Consider the following 21,706-nt stretch of genomic DNA (forward strand, 5'->3'; position numbering starts at 1 on the left):
CGATCATGTCAGTAAAACAACAAGGTCGATTATGTCGCTTAAACAACAGCGAGGATAAATCATGTCATTATAACAATGTCCATGAACTGTAACTTGTAAAAACTTTGCAATGCATTCTGTTGCCTTGAAATTAGTGCTACTATTTTCTACTACACTTGTTAATTGCAGACCATTTAAATTCTCCTTTCAGGTTTTTACTGTGTATTATTTTTAGTTGTTCTATGACAAGTCTCCTTTTACATTACACCACAGCTTGATTTAGAAAATATCTGGTGTCATGATTGACCTATCAAGAGTATCTAGTATGGTCACTTTTGAAGCTGAAAATGTCCATATTTGATCCTGGTAATGGATTACATATAGTTCAATCTATCACCACATGTGGAACATTGTTCTTATCCATCCAACAGGTCACGAACTGTTGAGTCAAACGTCTTCAACATCAACTCAGTTCTGAAGAAACAGTTCACTGTTCATAACTGATGATATGTTTCCATTGATGGCTTATCAAGGAAAGGCAACTCCATAGTATTGATGACCAGCAGAGTTAAAACATTTGTAAGAACACAGCAGAGCTCTGATAGGTACAAGTCCTGTGATATTGGTCAAGTGAAGGTCCTAAAAAGAAAAAAAGTGGCAAATCAGTTTTCTCATGTTTTTTTGCAAATATGGTTAAATTTCCAGATTTCTTTATGAACAGTTTATTGGTCTTTCATTGTATTTTTGATTGTTTTGGATCCTATCATGTCGAAAAATACTGCAATGCAAAAGCATTAGATTGTAAGATGAAGTATGAATCACATCTCAGAATATTGAAATGAACATAAACATCACATACATAGTTCTTGTGTTCCATTTCATATAGAGGCAGCTTTTATAATATTATCTAGCATTGATTATCACCTTTCAAAAAGAAATTTGTAACATATGTTCATAACCCTTGTAAGACCAGTAATCACTAAATTCCAAAAATATTATGATATAGAATCATGAGGGACGAGGAAAATAAGTTTAACATAAAAAAGTGGTTTTCTACCACATAATTAATTGTTTCTCAGGTAGTAAGGACATAGACATGCAGTAATCATATTTCAGTTGGAAGGAAGTTGCATGATGTATGTCTGTTGAGATTCTATCAGTTGTCAATGGCACCTATGATAATGCTATCACTTATCATCAGTAAGATGTTATCTCAATGGAGAATGCTACAGTGCTACAGGTCTGTCCTGGTTAAGATTCTCAGTTAATCTTCATTCATACCTTATTCTATATTACCTGATTTTATAAGATGCTGAAATAATCACACAAGAATGTCGGTTCCTTAGCAATAAAAGAATGAAAGAAAAATTTCCAATGGTTTGACCAATAAAATTTCTCATGAAACCCCTCCTGATATACTAGTAGTACAGATTATATACTGGTATATATAGCAAATAGCAAATTTCAAAGTCAGACAGCCCCATTCAATAAGTACCCTGTATTGACAGCAGTGATAGAGACAGTATTTTCTGAACATTGCACATAGTATATGACAGCATAAACTTCATTCAGTAAAAGTATTTCAGCATTAAAAATGTTTTCATTTCACTCTCATAATTTCCCCCTTTACAATACACACTAACTTACTCAACAACTGATTTATTGGAGCACAAGGTGTTTCCTTATTCATTTGTTTAAAATCCTCTCGTTGTAATCCTTTGATTATAGCACTGTATGGCACCTCATGGCTTTGTAACTAATGAAATAATGGGTTTTCTTTGCCATTGTTTCACGCAGGACTCTAGATTATTTACAATAAAAAAGTTCTTCGACATGTGCACTGTCAATTCCTTCTCAGCTTTGAATTGGAAAGTCTGGTTACAAGTGTTCAAAAATTGGTTCTCATGTTACTTAGTTAACTATTAATTGTTTAGTATATTTTTAAGCAAATTCTGACTCCATTTTCCATTTAGGGACCTTGAAAAGTTGTTAAAATATTGATACATTTGACTCCTGTGACATTGGAAGAGTGTTCAGGTCATTCATTTGTTGTTCATGTTATAGTGCTACTGGCCAAATATTATGACCTTGGGCATTTTAGTAAATGGCTGTAATAGATTAGTCAGGCCAAGTGTTGACCTTTGCAACTTCAGGGGATTTAAGGTACATGGTTCAAAGTTCACTAACTGTGGTGGTTTGTTTTTCTCAGAGAGTTGAGAACCAGAGCAGTTTGCTGACATCAAATGTGTCCTTTCACAAGACCCTTTACTCTTATTGCTCTAGATGGCTTGAGACAGGCCTCCTGTATGTTGTTCAGTGAAGTAGCCACCAGCTACTACAAGGAGATCCTGCCTCAAAATCATCCTCACTGTTCATGAAGAGATAAATCCAACAAGCAATCCTGGTATTATGAGAAGTTTGTTAAAGGCTTTCAAATTATTTGACCTCAGGGAACTTTAAAGTTGACCAAGGTCATTTGTTTGAATGAACAGGATAGCTCTCCATCCCAGCATGCCACTTGCCCAAAATTATGACTGTGAACCTCTTGGTTTTTGAGAAGTACTTTAAAGGCAAAACTAGAAGTCAGATAACAGACAGAAGATGGATGACATGGCATAAAGTACACATGATTTTCTGAAAGTGGAAATGATAATGAATGCATCAAATGTAATTGGACTAAATCCTGTCTGATGAATAGACAAAAAAACGGATTTCACTGTAAGATTATACTCACTGATTTGGCATCTACAAAGCGTACACATTCCAGCCATGTATTTAGAAAAGACTCGCCACACACAGAACACTTGCTGGCTTGGGCTAACATGTCCTTTATTTGTGGGTAATGGCGGATCGCACGGCGTAGGTAGGACCACCTGTTTTGGTGAAATAAGAGCAGAGTAATTACACTGTAGAAATGTGTGAGATGGCAGTATTCCTTTTCACAACATCACATCAATTATTTTTTAAGCAAGGCTTGAAGGGTAATTAAGAGAAAGATAATCATTCATCCCCTTTGTTGATGTGAAAGGGGACTCTCAACCCTTTTGGGAGATTGTTAAGCACAAAATGCACAGTAAGCCTCCTATTTGTCAACTTGACAATTTCATCCCTCTGGTTGAGGTCCCCTGGAGAGTGAAAGTTCCTATTAATCTTTACAAATGCTCACAGAGAAGGAGTGTTAAGGTACCACACATCAGTTCTGGTGCTAGTGGAAGGAATTTACAGCAGATCTCGAGTGATACATGTAAATATATATACATAGAATATAGTGCAAGGGATTATCCAGACACCTAAATTTATACCACCACTATTGATTTAGATTTATAACTTTGTATTTGTTTTATGTTCTATGTATGTGATGTAATTTATGTGATATTTGTGTCTTGATAAAGGGACAGGTTGCCTCGAAAATTTGACAGTTCAATTCTCTGTACTGTCGTTAATACATCATTGATCATATATATATATATTCATATATGTATATATCCATGATTATAGATATATCTTCTAGAAAAATGTATTAATGAAATATCTGAAAAATAAAACAATCCAAATTGAGAAAATAAAAATTATTTGAGGCAGAGACCTGTTACTTACCTGGATATGTAATATTCAGATCTATTTGAATTTATTGAAAATAAACTTCCTATGTCAAATGAAACATGTTTATAAGATATCCCCTAATGATAAAGTTATCATTTTCTTTCTGCAAATTACAGAGTTACAACTACAAAAAACATACACTTATATACATAATTTTCATTTTTAATTATATCATGATTTTTAACATTTTTTTTTTTTTTTAATTTTTTTGTAAATCACATATTGTGAGAGATAGAAGGTACAATATATTTGCTTGTGTTTCAAAGAGTAACTAGATAAAAATCATTTTTTTAAGTTCAAAACAAAAGTATTAAATCTATACAAATATCATGCAAATTTTCTTGTGTCACACTGGTGAAATTACACTACACAGTAATCTGTAAAAATATTGCGTATCATGTGAAATTCAATCCATGCATATTAGGTACAGAAGATTTTTAGGCTTTTAAAGTCTTACAACTGACTACAATATATATTTACTATCAACAAACCCTTAACATCTAGCTCTAGCAGTTCTCTAAATTCAGATGCATTTCCACACCACACAGAAAGCAACTGAAGAGTTGTAAAGAAAGGGAGATAACACACTTCAGGACAGGTCAAGTATAATAAACTACATATACATTTACACTGTATTTTGTATCCAACAATACTCATTCTTCAACATTGAAAAAAAATATTCATAGACTTATCTCTATAGGTCTGTTATAAACACAGATGTCAGAATCTAAACTCTCAGATGTCAGAATCTAAACTATCAGATGTCAGAATCTAAACTCTCAGATGTCAGAATCTAAACTCTCAGATGTCAAAATCTAAACTCTCAGATGTCAGAATCTAAACTCTCAGATGTCTGAATCTAAACTCTCAGATGTCAAAATCTAAACTCTCAGATGTCAGAATCTAAACTCTCAGATGTCAAAATGCAAACTCTCGGATGTCAAAATCTAAACTATCAGATGTCAGAATCTAAACTCTCAGATGCCAATCAGATGTCAGAATCTAAACTTTCTGATGTCAGAATCTAAACTCTCAGATGTCAAAAACCAAACTCTCTGATGTCAAAATCTAAACTCTCAGATGTCAGAATCTAGAAATCTAAACTCTCAGATGTCAAAATCTAAACTCTCATATGTCAGAATCTTAACTTTCTGATATCAGAATCTAAACTCTCAGATGTCAAAATGTAAACTCTCAGATGTCAAAATGTAAACTCTCAGATGTCAGAATCTAAACTCTCAGATGTCAGAATCTAAACTCTCAGATGTCAGGATCTAAACTCTCAGATGCCAATCAGATGTCAGAATCTAAACTCTCAGATGCCAATCAGATGTCAGAATCTAAACTCTCAGATGTCAGAATCTAAACTCTCAGATGTCAAAATGCAAACTCTCGGATGTCAAAATCTAAACTATCAGATGTCAGAATCTAAACTCTCAGATGCCAATCAGATGTCAGAATCTTAACTTTCTGATGTCAAAATCTAAACTCTCAGATGTCAGAATCTAGAAATCTAAACTCTCAGATGTCAAAATCTAAACTCTCAGATGTCAGAATCTAAACTCTCAGATGTCAGAATCTAAACTCTCAGATGTCAAAATCTAAACTCTCAGATGTCAAAAACAAAACTCTCAGATGTCAAAACTCTCAGATGTCAAAATCTTAACTCTCAGATGTCAAAATCTAAACTCTCAGATGTCAAAATCTAAACTCTCAGATGTCAAAATCTTAACTCTCAGATGTCAAAATCTAAACTCTCAGATGTCAAAATCTAAACTCTCAGATGTCAAAATCTAAACTCTCAGATGTCAAAATCTAAACTCTCAGATGTCAAAATCTAAACTCTCAGATGTCAAACTCAAAATCTTAACTTCTCAGATGTCAAAATCTAAACTCTCTCATATCAAAATGTCTCTCAGATGTCAGAATCTGAAAAAACTCTAAACTCTCTCAGATCTCTCAGATGTCTGAATCTAAACTCTCAGATGTCAAAATCTTAACTCTCAGATGTCAAAATCTAAACTCTCTGATGTCAAAATCTAAACTCTCTGATGTCAGAATCTAAACTCTCAGATGTCAAAATCTAAACTCTCAGATGTCAAAATCTAAACTCTCTGATGTCAGAATCTAAACTCTCAAATGTCAGAATCTAAACTCTCAGATGTTTGAATCTAAACTCTCAGATGTCAAAATCTAAACTCTCAGATGTCAAAAACCAAACTCTCAGATGTCAAAATGTAAACTCTCAGATGTCTGAATCTTAAATCTCAGATGTCAGAATCTAAACTCTCAGATGTCAGGATCTAAACTCTCAGATGTCAGAATCTAAACTCTCAGATGTCAGAATCTAAACTCTCAGATGTCTGAATCTAAACTATCAGATGTCTGAATCTAAACTCTCAGATGTCAGAATCTAAACTCTCAGATGTCTGAATCTAAACTCTCAGATGTCAGAATCTAAACTCTCAGATGTCTGAATCTAAACTCTCAGATGTCAGAATCTAAACTCTCAGATGTCAGAATCTAAACTCTCAGATGTCAAAATCTAAACTCTCAGATGTCAGAATCTAAACTCTCAGATGTCAAAATCTAAACTCTCAGATGTCAGAATCTAAACTCTCAGATGTCAAAATCTAAACTCTCAGATGTCAGAATCTAAACTCTCAGATGTCAAAAACCAAACTCTCAGATGTCAGAATCTAAACTCTCCGATGTCAAAATCTTAACTCTCAGATGTCAGAATCTAAACTCTCAGATGTCAAAATCTAAACTCTCAGATGTCAAAATCTAAACTCTCAGATCTAAACTCTCAGATGTCAAAATCTAAACTCTCAGATGTCAGAATCTAAACTCTCAGATGTCAAAATCTAAACTCTCAGATGTCAAAATCTAAAAATCTAAACTCTCAGATGTCAGAATCTAAACTCTCAGATGTCAAAATCTAAAAATCTAAACTCTCAGATGTCAGAATCTAAACTCTCAGATGTCTGAATCTAAATCTCTCTCAGATGTCAGATGTCAAAATCTAAATCTCAGAAATCTAAACTCTCAGATGTCAAAATCTAAACTCTCAGATGTCAAAATCTAAACTCTCAGATGTCAAAATCTAAAAATCTAAACTCTCAGATGTCAAAATCTAAACTCTTAGATGTCAGAATCTAAACTCTCAGATGTCAAAATCTTAACTCTCAGATGTCAGAATCTAAACTCTCAGATGTCTGAATCTAAACTCTCAGATGTCAGAATCTAAACTCTCAGATGTCAAAATCTAAACTCTCAGATGTTTGAATCTAAACTCTCAGATGTCAAAATCTAAACTCTCAGATGTCAAAATCCAAACTCTCAGATGTCAAAATCTTAACTCTCAGATGTCAGAATCGTAACTCTCAGATGTCAACTCTCAATGTCTTAACTCTCAGATGTCAGAATCTAAACTCTCAGATGTCAAAATCTAAACTCTCAGATGTCAAAATCTAAACTCTCAGATGTCTGAATCTAAACTCTCAGATGTCAGAATCTAAACTCTCAGATGTCAGAATCTAAACTCTCAGATGTTTGAATCTAAACTCTCAGATGTCAAAATCTAAACTCTCAGATGTCTGAATCTAAACTCTCAGATGTCAGAATCTAAACTCTCAGATGTCAAAATCTAAACTCTCATCTTAACTCTCAGATGTCAAAATCTAAACTCTCAGATATCAGAATCTAAACTCTCAGATGTCAAAATCGTAACTCTCAGATGTCAAAATCTAAACTCTCAGATGTCAGAATCTAAAAATCTAAACTCTCAGATGTCAAAATCTAAACTCTCAGATGTCAAAATCTAAACTCTCAGATGTCAAAATCTAAACTCTCAGATGTCAAAATCTTAACTTTCAGATGTCAAAATCAAAATCTAAACTCTCAGATCTCAGAAACCAAACTCAAAATCTAAACTCTCAGATGTCAAAATGTAAACTCTCAGATGTCAAAATGTAAACTCTCAGATGTCAGAATCTAAACTCTCAGATGTCAAAATCTAAACTCTCAGATGTCAAAATCTAAACTCTCAGATGTCAAAATCTTAACTCTCAGATGTCAAAATCTAAACTCTCAGATGTCAAAATCTAAAATCTAAACTCTCAGATGTCAAAATGTCTAAACTCTCAGATGTCAAAATCTAAACTCTCAGATCAAAATCTAAACTCTCAGAAATCTAAACTCTCAGATGTCAAAATCTAAACTCTCAGATGTCAAGAATCTAAACTCAGATGTCATGTCAAAGAAATCTAAACTCTCTAAACTCTCAGATGTCAGAATCTAAACTCTCAGATGTCAGAATCTAAACTCTCAGATGTCAAAATCTAAACTCTCATCTTAACTCTCAGATGTCAGAATCTAAACTCTCATCTTAAACTCTCAGATGTCAAAATCTAAACTCTCAGATGTCAAAATCTAAACTCTCAGATGTCAAAATCTTAACTCTCAGATGTCAGAATCTAAACTCTCAGATGTCAAAAACCAAACTCTCAGATGTCAAAATCGTAACTCTCAGATGTCAAAATCTTAACTCTCAGATGTCAAAATCTAAACTCTCAGATGTCAAAATCTAAACTCTCAGATGTCAGAATCTAAACTCTCAGATGTCAGAATCTAAACTCTCAGATGTCAGAATCTAAACTCTCAGATGTCAAAATCTAAACTCTCAGATGTCAAAATCTAAACTCTCAGATGTCAGAAACTCTCTCAAAAAACTCTCAGATGTCAATCTAAAAAACTCTCAGATGTCAAAAATGTCAAAACTCTCAGATGTCAGAATCTTAAACTCTCAGATGTCAGAATCTAAACTCTCAGATGTCAAAATCTAAACTCTCAGATGTCAGAAAATCTAAACTCTCAGATGTCACTGTCAAATCTAAACTCTCAGATGTGTCTAAACTCTCAGATGTTTGAATCTAAACTCTCAGATGCCAAAATCTAAAAATCTAAACTCTCAGATGTCTGAATCTAAACTCTCAGATGTCAAAATCTAAACTCTCAGATGTCAGAATCTAAACTCTCAGATGTCAAAATCTAAACTCTCAGATGTCAAAATCTAAACTCTCAGATGTCAGAATCTAAACTCTCAGATGTCAGAATCTAAACTCTCAGATGTCAAAAACCAAACTCTCCGATGTCAAAATCTAAACTCTCAGATGTCAGAATCTAAACTCTCAGATGTCAAAATCTAAACTCTCAGATGCCAAAATGTAAAAATCTAAACTCTCAGATGTCAAAATCTAAACTCTCAGATGTCAAAATCTAAACTCTCAGATGTCAAAATTTAAACTCTCAGATGTCAGAATCTAAACTCTCAGATGCCAAAATGTAAAAATCTAAACTCTCAGATGTCAAAATCTAAACTCTCTGATGTCAGAATCTAAACTCTCTGATGTCAAAATCTAAACTCTCTGATGTTAAAATCTAAACTCTCAGATGTCAGAATCTAAACTCTCAGATGTCAAAATCTAAAAATCTAAACTCTCAGATGTCAGAATCTAAACTCTCAGATGTCTGAATCTAAACTCTCAGATGTCAGAATCTAAACTCTCAGATGTCAGAATCTAAACTCTCAGATGTCTGAATCTAAACTCTCAGATGTCAGAATCTAAAGATTATTTTTAGCGATTTCTTTAAATATTTAGATTGGTTGGTAGGTTACATGTACTAGATTTATTCTAACAATATTAGTGAGATCTATCTATATACTAATACCACTGACCTCTAAACATGATTGTCATGTAATACATAATGAATAGACTGTAAACCATCTATTTTTGCATGCTATTTATTTCAATGTATATTTGCAAATTTCATGATAAAAACAAGTTTGAAAAGTCAATTGTCATGAACAAATAAAAAAGACGATAAATGATATTAGTTTCTGGAAAGTTAATATCCACAATATTGTTATGATACAACAAAAATTAAAAGCCATAGAAGACAGCTGGCTTACAGTAGGTTTATGTTGAATGAACTGAAGCTGACAATCTGTGAAACATGCTATTCAGGAACAAAGTGTTGATAATAGAATTTCCTAACACAAAACTTGGTTCCATAATGTCACAAGCATTCTTGGTCAAGATAATTAAAACACACTGGTTTTACAATGATATAAAGTTAATCATCTATTGTTTTATTTAGTTTCATATCTTAGACAATAAACACACTACTTATGATTGTAACATTCAAATGTAAGTTTTAACATTCAGTGTTACTAGAGTATATTATTGTATGGTTACATATGTACTACTTATTTAACAGAAACAAGTCTTTTTATTTCAGATTTTTTTTTTCTTTTTTTTTCAAATATGTTTCAACTAAGTTGAAAATTAAAACATCATACAAGAATTCAAAATGATCACTCAGAAGAAATGCTTTGAAGTTTTAAAAATACATAAATGCCAGGTGATTGTCAATTTGAAGACAGAAATTAAAAGATGGGTGTTTTATTCTAGGTTATATTCAGTAAGCTTTGGACAATCATTGGCACTGAAGGTAAAGTGTATGTTATCTTGCGAACAACATGCTTGTGGTAAAATAAGGATCCAAGTTAGATGTATACCTCTTTTCTGGTCGCCTAATTTCCATATGAAATTGTATAATAAAATATACATTTTTGTATATGACTGACTTGAATGAATTCTAAAAGAATTACAGCAAATTAAAAAAAAAAACAATTTCATAATAACATAACCTGGTTAACTTGCAAGAATGCATATTTGCATGCTTCCCAGAATATTAAAATTTTAAGATTGTTTGTTTTTGTCTATGCATAAAGTTCAAGTGATATCACACTACACAGCAATTCTGTTCAATTACACTGCAAATTGCAAATTAGATAATAAAGATAATGATACACTTGACATTTACTTGGAATGTCATTAACGGTGAATTGATGTACATACCTGTCTTTTAATTCTCTCATGACATATCTGGCTGTGATCTCCTGTGAATTAAGATAGATGCATATATAATATGGGAAGTTAATTTCACATAAAGAAAATAATTTAAAATTCCTACCGATGACAAAATCAGCATGTTTAGACATGTTTATATGTTAAGGTCAGTTTTTAATGTTTATGTACTGGTAACCCCCCCTGTAAAACATCTCGCTTTATAATATTGTAAATACAATAGGTAAGAAATTTACATACTTAGATATAACTATTACATGTATAAATGCAAGGATAGACTAACTAATGCATACATACTAATGTCATTCTTTTACTTCCATAAACAAAAATCATTTCTACAGGGATAGTGTTCCTTGTGAAAACAACTCCAGAACCATTACTTAAATCATTAAATCTAATAATTAGTCCTTAAATTATCAATTTTCATTGTCATTCAAACATTCAAGCTTCATAAAAGTACTTTATTGATGTTTTTTTTATACAAAATCAGAATTGAAAACTGAGTGTGTTTTTAAGTGAATAATAATTCCTTTAGTTATCAATTATATGAACCAGTATATAAAGACACTTTGCAGATGATTGTTTTTTCTTAAATCTTTTATGAGTCTCCGTTCAGAATTGGAGGACATAGCAGGAATTACATGTTGTGATAAATGCTGACTGTGATATATTGTAGCTGCAAACCTTGAGTGAGAGGACTTCTTCCTCCTGTACAGAATGTACAGGGATGTGTTGTAATAATGGATTCTCTTCACAGTACATTTCCTTCAAGGGCAAATCACCAAGCTACAAAAACAGTTTGAATACATGGAGTGAAAAAAGAAAATTCTGATTTCAATAATTTCTAATATTAAACAGACAATGGAAATGAAAATGAAGTTCTTGTTTTCAAAAATAACTTAAGAAAAAACCATTTTCCCATATCATCATTCATCAGATCACTTGGTTATAATTCTTCAATAATTTTACAGAAATCTATTCTGTAGCATATGGGATGTATAAATATCTTTATTCTATATTCTTTATATAAACAATAGTTCATATGGACATACATAGACACATAACACATGATTAAGAATGAAAGACATTTTTTTTGTCTATTAAACTTTTAGGTATTATTTGTAATTGCAAATCTGAATAAATGAATAAACCATGTAATATATCAGTTTAAATTACATTTTCAGAAATCCCCACTAAAGCAATAATGAACTAGATTTATAGTTAACGTAAGCTACAACCCTGATAAAATAACTGATGTTATTACCTCAGTAGGAAAAATCCTCAGCTCATTGGCTGCAATGTCTATTATTCTTAATTTGTAGCATTTACCAAGACTCTGGAAAGAAAGGCATATTTGTATGGAGATTATTGACTTTTAAACAAATGAAGTTGTTTCAGTGATTAAAAAATCAATTCAGTCAAGTTATTTCATTGTCTGAGCCAAGAGACATCATTATACAAAAACAAGACCTTTTAATAGAAGTGAAAAGACAAACATTTCCCTTTTTATAATACAATTTGATTGAAGATGATGGCTAGTCTACCTCCTTCACTCTTCACTTCAACAACACTCCCTTCATTGTACTATACACATTGTGTATAATAAAGACTCTCGTAGAGCTATGACAAGATTTTAAACAATTCGTAGCAAAATCAATGTCTCTCATGCTACAATATATGTAAACTGTATATATGGAAGATCATCAATTCCACTTATATTCACTCTAATCTTGTCACCCTTTTATCACCCTATTTTCCAGTTTATTGTACATGGAATTATAGTACATGTATAGCTTAAAAGCTCAGTCAATTCATAACCATCTCCTATACTTTTTATCTCAATGCTTCATACTGGTCATTTGTCTGATGAAGGTGATATTGTAGTCACCAAAATGTCACATATAAATTCTTTTGCGGGTTGTGATATAAGAATTTCTTTTCTTTATATATTTACCGATCTGAAGAAAATGTTTTAGAATATTATAAGCTATCTTTTGACATTTGAGCAATATGGGGAAATTCAACTAAAATAGGAACAAAAACTAAGATATAATACCACCAGTAAATATTTTGTCTATGTTATTGTCTTTCTTATTGCTCATTTATGAAAAGGATGATTTCATTTTTTTAAAATGTATGTTGAATGCTATAAATTTAGTAGTAATTTTAGTACTAGAAACTTAAAGCATGGTTGGCCTTTTTACATATACCTACATCTCATCTCCATAGTTAGAAAAAAAATAGAGATTAATCATGAGGCTCCTAACAAAATTTAAGTCCAACTTAATTTTTAAAAAATGTTAATGCAAAGCAATTGTAATATCTATTGAACACAGTACCTCTGGTAGCTCCCTGATTTTATTTTTCTGTAAATAAAGTTTTTCCAAATTCACCAGGAATCCAAACTCCAAGGGAAGACTTGTGAGCTGATTACCAGCAGCTCTGAACTCTTCAAGACGTAGTAAGGCACATATCTCCACTGGTAACTCTGTTAACTTGTTATAGTCTACACTCAGATGCTGTAGACTTGTGAGTCTAAAATTAAACAAGGAGAATTTATCTGTTAACAATATATTCTAAATTATGATGTGATTGTAATGAATATTAAGGAGAAATATTCTTCCGATTACTGTGTTTGAATACCCATATTTATTTGGTATTAAATCTCATACCAGGTACAAGTATATTTGTTAAGCCTACCCTCATGTTGTCGTTCAGTCAATTTATAAACCCATGCTATTTCATGATTCTGTAATAATACTATGCCCCAGCCTTGAGTCAGAAATAACTGTATTTGTCCCCGAGGGGTTCCTTATAGGATAGATATGGTAATACAACCATACCAATAACATTAATAACACTGTAGAGAAAAGTTGAAATCCTAATGATTACTAGTCAATATCAGAAATCTTACCTGCATATTTCTGGAGGAAAAGTTTTCAACTGATTTGAATTCAAATTCAGAAATGTGAGATTCCGCATACTAGCTAAAAATAATAAAACAACAGTCATTACAAAGTGTTACTTAAAGCAGCAAAACAAATTAAAATTTTTAATGCAGCATAGTTTTCAAACTTGTATGATTACAAGAAACAGCTGGACTCTATGACACACAAAAACAACTTTTCAACAAATCCTAAAAATATGGCAAGTATTTCAATTGCACTCAGATACTTACTTAAAACTTTAGGAGACAATTGCTGTATTTGGTTGTTAAATAAATGAAGTTTCTCCAGCATAGTGAGATATTCCAGAACTTCTGGTAAATCTTCTAACTCGTTGTTGCCTAAATTCAAGATCTGCAACTGGAGAAAAATTTAGTTATATATTAATAAACATTGTACAGATATCTGTGTTCTTTTTCATGTAATTCCAACGTATAATCTTTTTTATTTTCTTTTTAAAATGTAAATGTTCATGTATTGACAGTAATCAAAATGATACATGAACAAATAGTAACAATTTACAAATTTCTAAAATATCCATGGGTATAAATCAATTACTAGGTTCTTTGAAGACAGGTTGCTAATTTTCTGGGAATCTGGTTATGAAATACACCCATTATACTTCCAGATAACTAATGTATGGCAATTTGTTTTTTAATTGCTTGTACTTAAAATCACAATGAATTTAATTATTACCTTATGTATCATAATTCATGTACCAATTAAATTAAAAGACAGAATTAATTAATCACTATATTCATAAAATGTTAAAGGTTTACCAAGCAAAAAGGGGAAATTGTAATTTTTTTGTTTTAAAAGGCTGAAAGATTTTTACCAGACATGTCAGTTGGTCGGACAGTTTAACACACAAGTAATTTACATATAAAAATAATCATAAATTACAATACTCTTTTCCTATTCAAATTTATGATTTATGATGAGTATCACAGGGCCTTATTAGATAATAATTATTTCACTGAAATAATCAGATGCTTAAAGCCTGTCAATTAGATATATTGAACTTATACCAGGTACCTCACCACACAGTTTTCAATACACTGCAGGTCATGATCACTTTCACTTGATCACTGCATCCCTGGAACATTTTCAGGGAAAATTGAAGACACAAACGAAGTAATTTGATTGGTCCAGAGTAGGTTTTAAAAGAAAAAAAATAGATCAATCACAGACTGATACACTCCTTGGAATATTACAAAGGAGTGACATCCAACTTCACAGCTTGTATAAATGATACCATTATGTGATCTAGAGATTCATTTAATGTATATCAAAGGATCAAACTATTCTTCTTGTCTTATCCATAAGGTGTCGCTCGTGAAACTTCAATTTTGCCATGAACATTCTAAGGGTGTAGAGAACGACAATAAGTTTAACTTCTGCTGTATCAAGGACACACCACTAGGTGTTTGTCACAAATGAAATTTGAAATATGTTAGAGCATATACATTGTATTGTAATTGACAATACATTCCTATCATGTTCACATACAACACCAACAGATTACTGATTGTAACAGCTGAATTACGCGATTTTGTGTTAATACGAATATTAAATTCGACAAGAAAACGTTTTAGTTGTAGCTTGAGAGATGTCATTAGCGTAGGCCTAGTATTACCCAGAGGTCACAGTATCGATCACTAGCACACGCAATGACATAAATAATTATCACTTATACGTAATCACTTCTGGGAGGACGTTGTGAGTGCAAGTATGCCAATTGTGTGTTCCAATGTATAAAATTACCTGAAAGAGGTGACTTAATTCATTTGGAAGATCCTTCAATTTATTTCCACGTAGCTGAAGATGTAAAACACAATCCAATTTCCCTATAGCCCGTGGCACTTTGTTTAACTTTTTGTTACAGAGGTTCAAAGTCTTTGGTTTTCCTTTCAGTGCTCGCACTAGCAAGGTGTCCGCCATTTTGACGCTTTTGTTGCTACACACATGCTGAGCTAGCATTCACAGAAAAAAATATTTTAAATGTCTACCATCAATTTGATTTTTCATTCTAATTTATTTCAAAAGTTAGTTTATTAGTTTAAATTTTTAAGTATTATGTACTAGAATGTCTTTTTTAAAATTTGAATCATTTTTTACGAAACTGTGGCAATGTTAATATACAGCAAAAGTAAGGTGCTTCCGGTTAATGGACGAGGGAAATACGTTTCAAAACAGCACAAATGTCGTGACAATTTTTTAGGCTTTACCGGCTTTTTACGATCGAGTTTATTTTTGATCCATAGAGTTTTTTCGTATGGTTCTTATGAAGTTCTGGAAATATCAATCTTTGCTGAGTTGGATAGAAATTATGTTGTGCAACAAATGATGTTTGGAATTCGTCTGCTTTCACATTAAAGAAATCGGGACTTTATTCTCTATTCGGCATCTGCTGAATCATGTAAATGGAGTAAACTCACCTACATTGTTATGTCTAAATTCGTTGAACCCGATGACGACCCTTCGTTGCATAGATTGGAAGGGTCATCAGGAAGAGAGAAAGGTGGACTGATTATAAAAAAGAAATCAAATCACGAATTCACAAAACCACAAGTAGCGAGTCCAAGAGTTTCTCTGTTAGGGTTGGATAGGTTAGCCGCTGCTAAACGTCAAGGGGATTCATCAGATGATGCTTTGAGGAAAAAGTCGAAAATATTGTCCTATCAAGATGACGATGACAGTGAGAGTGGCGATGAAGAAGATGATGAAAACAATGACAGGTCTAAGAAGGATAAGCACAAAGGCCATAAAGACAGGTATATACAGTGTAGTGGACTCTGTGTAGGAATATGCCAGTTTTGGCAACTGCGTAAAATATTTATCAATATAAATTTAATGTGTCATCTCAGTGTTGTACTATCATGGGTATGATGGGACATGTGTATTGCAATAGAGTGATTCAGTATGAATTGTATTTAATAATAGATGGTGTTTCTTAGTTAATAAAGATGTGAATTATATATAAAGTCATATGCATAGGACCTGGTTTGATTCCTGATGCTAAGTGCATGGAATGTGTGTAAATATAGATGATGTGTTAAATACCATACTGTGACATAATGTTTAATAACATTTTAGAGTAAATTTCTATCTATCAGCCAATAGCCAACTTCATTAGGTCAATTAGTAAAAATGGAAACCTGTAGGTTCATTTAGCAGGAATATGTGTGTCTTTTTCTTTTCTTTCTTTTTTTGTTTTTGTGTTTTTGTTTTGTTTTTTGCTTTATTATTCATTAATTAATTATATTTTAACATAAGCAATACCAATGTATGCACCCCAATCCTCCCTTTTTGACAACAAATCAATAATCTGTAACTAGCAGTATATAAGAGAAATCGAAATATGTACATAGATACTGTGTACATGTATATGTTTATCTTGTGTCGAAAATTTGATAAAGAACTAATTATATTACCAGTTTTGTATACTTAATCCAGAATTGCAGAAATGCATGTTTCAGTCCAAAAAATCCAGTGTTGTTAGAAAATGATAGACACATTTCAGGTTTTATGATGAAAACATTTTAAGCATTTAGTAGAAAAGGGGAAATATTGCAAGAACAATCTTTCAAATATAACAGATTTTAAGCTATAGCTTCACAGCAGACTGAAAGACAAACCTTTTAACAATCAAATTTTTATTGTTTTACAATTTTAGGATTTTGACCTCTATTGTTTACTTTGTTTTCTATATGTATCAGCAGAACAAAGAAACAACATTGTACATTTACTTGTATACTTATAACTATCGATGACATTCTAGGATCTCTTTCCTTATGATTGAGTCGTTTTATGCGTGTGACAACCCTGTTGTTGTTTCTTGAATGTTTTTTAGTTCAAGGTTGACTTTCACTGTCTTAGCTTTCTGCAAGTGACTTTTTATGTTGTTTTATGTTTTATACCGTATGTTTCTTACAGAAATTACCGTCAGTCAAGAACTGAGACACCATCCCATCCAGGTGGTGTGAGCAGGGAGGCAAGAGATAGGCAAAAACAACGACACCGTGATCGTGGAGTGTATGCATCTAGTTCTTCAAAAGACAAAGATAGAAGAGAGCGGAGGGAGGACAGGCATAGTAGAGATAGGGATCGTCACAGACAAAGGGACAAAGGTAGACACAACAGAGCAATCAAATCATTAATGATCATAATAGGAATTTGTTTTATCTGTCTGGCATGAAAAAATCATTTACTTAAATGAATGTTCTCTTTACTTCTTTATACAGAGGTATGATATATATACAAAATGTAGTAATGTACCCATTTACATTCATGATTTCAAACATTTTGTCAAATACATAATGAGGTACTATTGTCTGAGAATAACTACTGATACATTTTTTGCTCACATGAGCCTGTACATTCATTTTTGGGAAATTTAAAAAAAAATTAAATATGAAATTCAAAATGACCACCATTACCAACAACATTAGAATCTATTTTGAAATAATAACTCAAACACTGTGAGAATGATATTGATAATTTTAGTATGAATGATCAGTAGATACTTCAGGATGAAAGGTGCTGGTTTTATATTCATCAGATATACGATATGGCCTACATAGCTGTAATCATTTGATAAGTTATGGATAATTGCATTCAGTTCTGTTTGTTAACAAAATAACTGGAGACTGTTACATATCTATGATTGTTCTTTAGGCAGTATGTTATTATTATGGATGTGAAGAGACTGATAAAATATGGGATCGTTACAATGAGCAGTTGAATTTTAATAATTTAATTTCAATTTAAAGATGACTGTATTTGTGTTCAGAACAAGAAAAAAAGAAGCTATTACAGTTTTATTAAGTAAAAAACTTAATTTTGATGAGTTACCATAAGCTTTATACAGTAAAAAAAATGTTGTATTCAAATAGATCGACGACAAAGAAGGGATGAGAGATCTGAACGAGGTGACAGAAGTCGTCGGAGTGATAGAGATTCAGAGAGGAGTCGACGTAGTTATCGTGACTGGGAGGAAACTCCAGAGAGATTCAGGGATGCTCCTCCAACTCCTGACTTTGGCGTTAAAGGTAATATAAATTGCATAGAAGGAGGGATATTTATTATAGGTAAACTGCTTAGTAGGAGGGATATTAAAAGTAAATTGCTTAGAATGAGGAATAATATAGGTAAACTGCTAAGCAGGAGGGATATTAAAAGTAAACTGCTAAATATGAGGGATGTAGGTAAACAGCCTAGTAAAAATGACATTCAGTTTTCTTATATCCAGATAAATAAGGATATTTCTACTATCTGGTTCAAATCTCATACTTAGTCATACCATAGCTTTAATTAACACTCTTGTCACATTGTTATAGCAAACAAAATATGTGAAATATATGATGTTGAAAGATATCTCAGATTTACTTCTTTTCATAAAGTGTAAAATAAGTGAAAGTTATGGCCATTTATATGGAACAGTGGTATAATTTATAATTTGGACATTCTGTTTGGCAGACACACCATCTGAGTATGGTTGGGATGATGATGATGTGACACCCTTAAAGAGATCCTCTTGGGATCTACCAACACCCAGGGTCAGCAGTGGTAGTGATGGTGAGAGTAGTGTCAGAAGCAATCGGTCATCTTATGACAAAAGGTTAGTATGATTATTCCTTTTCTATCATAACTGATTAAACTCAGTTGGTTAGATATGTGTTATATTGAATATGAAAAATATTAAGTCTAAAAACTACTGGATAAAGAAAACTTACCGGAGATGAATATTTTATCATAAGATCAGAACTACGCTTCCACACTAGGATTTTTACAGGCTTATGAATACATGTATAGAGTAAACAGGGAAGCAGTTACTTGTGTTATTGGTTGCGTATGAATGACACAGAGCAAAATGGATGTGAGTTATTTTAAATCACCCTAAGGAGTGGTACCAAGTGGTGTTGTGTGTGATATGATAAACCTCAACAATTTTAATCTGTAGAAATTTTCTGCATAGTTTTTGGTATACATGTTTATGATATATGTATTACAGGAGCAAACGGGGTCCTAAAGAGACTCCTCTACCAACCCCGAGTTACAAGTACAATGAATGGATGGACAACAAGAAGAAGATACAGTATACACCCAAGGATGGTGGTAGTAGACGAGGTACAGCTTAGTCATATATTGTCAAGAGATTTAAATTAATTTATCAAGCAGTTCAAAGAGTCCCTCGAACAGTTTTGCATTTCAGTTCACCTGAGCAATGCCAGAATGGCTAATTTGTAGATATTTAAGAAAAAATCTTTTTTCTGCAAGACAGAGAAACTGTAAAATCGAAATCTCTCCATGGTTGAAAAGTCCCAAGGTGCTTCATTAACATTGTAAATTTCAGAAGCATTAGATCCCTTGTTTTCCTGCAAGGGAGCGAGTAAATTTTATTATATTGGATATTGGAAAGTAATAATTTTGGCCATACATGTATTTTGTTTATTTTCAATGAAAAATATTTCACTGTTATCGTAGATTTTTTGTCATCAGTTGAAAATTTGTTCATATAAAAATAAGATGTGGACCTCAGCCATTGGGCCGGAAGGGCAGGGTTCAAGGTGGGAAATATTGCTGATATACTTAAAAACTATTCTTTTCCAGAGTGAAATACTTGGAGTTATTTTTGTTTATTTTTGATAAAGGTAATTCTATATTGCTTGGAAGTATTGTACTCGGGTAACAGCTTAATAATATGAAAAATAAGACCCAACTCACAGCAAACTTAAACAACTATGATTATATTTGAACTAGGGTGATTATTAAGGCCCATGGGCATCTTGTTTTGAGTGCAACATGTAATATCATTTACACATACACACCCTAGCTGAAGATGGATGTGGACTATCAAATTGAATGTTTCATATCTTGGCACATGAAATTAAGAATATGAACACCTTTGAAAAATTGAAAATTCAAAAAGCAAAACATTAAGTTTCGTATAAAATCTTTGCACAGCATAATACACATTTTTAGATAGTGGGTAAAACAAATGTCAACAATTTGCTATAGAAAATTTCACTTCAATTCCATAGAAAATTGTGGTGACCTTGAATTTGAGTCAGAAGAAGCGAGGTTAGATTGGGAAAATGAGCAGAAAAGGCTTGATCGTGAATGGTACGGTATGGACGAAGGATACGACGATAACCATAATCCATTCTCAGGCACGTCGGAGGAGTACACACGCAAAAAGGAAGAGGAGATGGAAAAAAAGAAGAAGAAGAGAATGACTGCCAGACAAAGACAGATCAATAAGGTTTATCCTTGGTTGTTAATTTGATCAATTCTGTTTGAACATTAGATTGGCCATAATTTTTTTTTTCCCAAACAAGAATGATTTTCAAACACAAAATCTTTCGGAGCTTACGACACAAATAGATCTGCAAATTGTTGCTTGGCAAAACCCATATTCCTATTTGTATCTAAATAATTCAAAATAAGGCAAATCACAGGCTCTCTAACTATCCTATCATAATGATGTAAATATTGAGGATCCCTAAAATCTTTCTTCCTGTCTAACGATAAAAAGAATTGTGTCATTTGAAGTACATAAAATTACTGTGTAATGCAAAATGTCTGAATTAAAACCATAGCTGCCTGAAACCATATGTAGATAATACACATATTCAGCAATGCACATATGTTCAGCAATGTATATTTTAAAAATATTGACGGATGATCAATATTTAATTATTTCCTCTGTTTTGATCAGGATATAGAGCTATGGGAGACCAACAGGATGCTCAGAAGTGGAGTTGTTACTAAGACTGATTATGATGAAGATTTTGATGATGAAAATGAAGCAAAAGTGCATCTTCTAGTCCATAATATTGTGCCACCATTTCTTGATGGTCGCATTGTATTTACCAAACAACCAGAGCCAGTTGTTCCAGTTAAGGTAGAGAAAATTGAGATCAATTATCAAATTGTTTAGAAAAATGTAATGTTTTGTATATATTTACATATATTGCAGTCTTGCCAGTATCTGGGAAAATCATGTTGTAACTTTACCAACAATTTTCTTCTGGTTAAAGAAATTTAGATGCATCTGTATCAACCTTATTTAGAAATACTTAAAAACAAAAACATATTAAGCCATTAAAATAATGTTCCAGTAAGTCTATCTTATCTTAGACTAACTAAATCATGATTTAAAAAGACCTTTGCTGACATGTGATTATCTTCCATTCATTTATTTAGATTATATTTTCTCTATCATGATGATTGAATTTTTAT

General features: G+C 32.3%; 2 protein-coding genes across 2 annotated transcripts in view; one reads left to right on the forward strand and one right to left on the reverse strand.

Moving 5' to 3' along the window:
* Positions 1-400: 400 nt before the first annotated feature.
* Positions 401-15,403, reverse strand: LOC132543661 (leucine-rich repeat-containing protein 69-like). Its single transcript, XM_060207175.1, has 9 exons — positions 15,227-15,403; positions 13,696-13,822; positions 13,432-13,504; positions 12,857-13,052; positions 11,782-11,853; positions 11,202-11,303; positions 10,509-10,549; positions 2,714-2,852; positions 401-618 (listed from the first exon to the last, which is right to left on the reverse strand). The coding sequence occupies exons 1-9, from the start codon at positions 15,401-15,403 to the stop codon at positions 508-510; spliced, it is 1,038 nt and encodes a 345-aa protein (XP_060063158.1). The 3' UTR covers positions 401-507.
* Positions 15,404-15,689: 286 nt separating this feature from the next.
* The window catches only part of LOC132543612 (pre-mRNA-splicing factor ATP-dependent RNA helicase PRP16-like), a 37,027-nt gene continuing 31,010 nt past the window's right edge, over positions 15,690-21,706 (forward strand). The window contains exons 1-7 of the mRNA XM_060207126.1: positions 15,690-16,236; positions 17,399-17,592; positions 18,358-18,513; positions 18,941-19,082; positions 19,476-19,591; positions 20,506-20,726; positions 21,183-21,368. Of these exons, the coding sequence (XP_060063109.1) occupies positions 15,911-16,236; positions 17,399-17,592; positions 18,358-18,513; positions 18,941-19,082; positions 19,476-19,591; positions 20,506-20,726; positions 21,183-21,368 (1,341 nt within the window). The 5' untranslated portion in view covers positions 15,690-15,910. The remainder of the gene's footprint in view (positions 16,237-17,398; positions 17,593-18,357; positions 18,514-18,940; positions 19,083-19,475; positions 19,592-20,505; positions 20,727-21,182; positions 21,369-21,706) is intronic.

Source organism: Ylistrum balloti, unplaced genomic scaffold (assembly GCF_031769215.1).
Source record: "Ylistrum balloti isolate Yb309-2 unplaced genomic scaffold, AGI_CSIRO_Ybal_v1 Utg369760, whole genome shotgun sequence".
In the NCBI taxonomy this organism is placed as follows: Eukaryota; Metazoa; Mollusca; class Bivalvia; order Pectinida; family Pectinidae; genus Ylistrum; species Ylistrum balloti.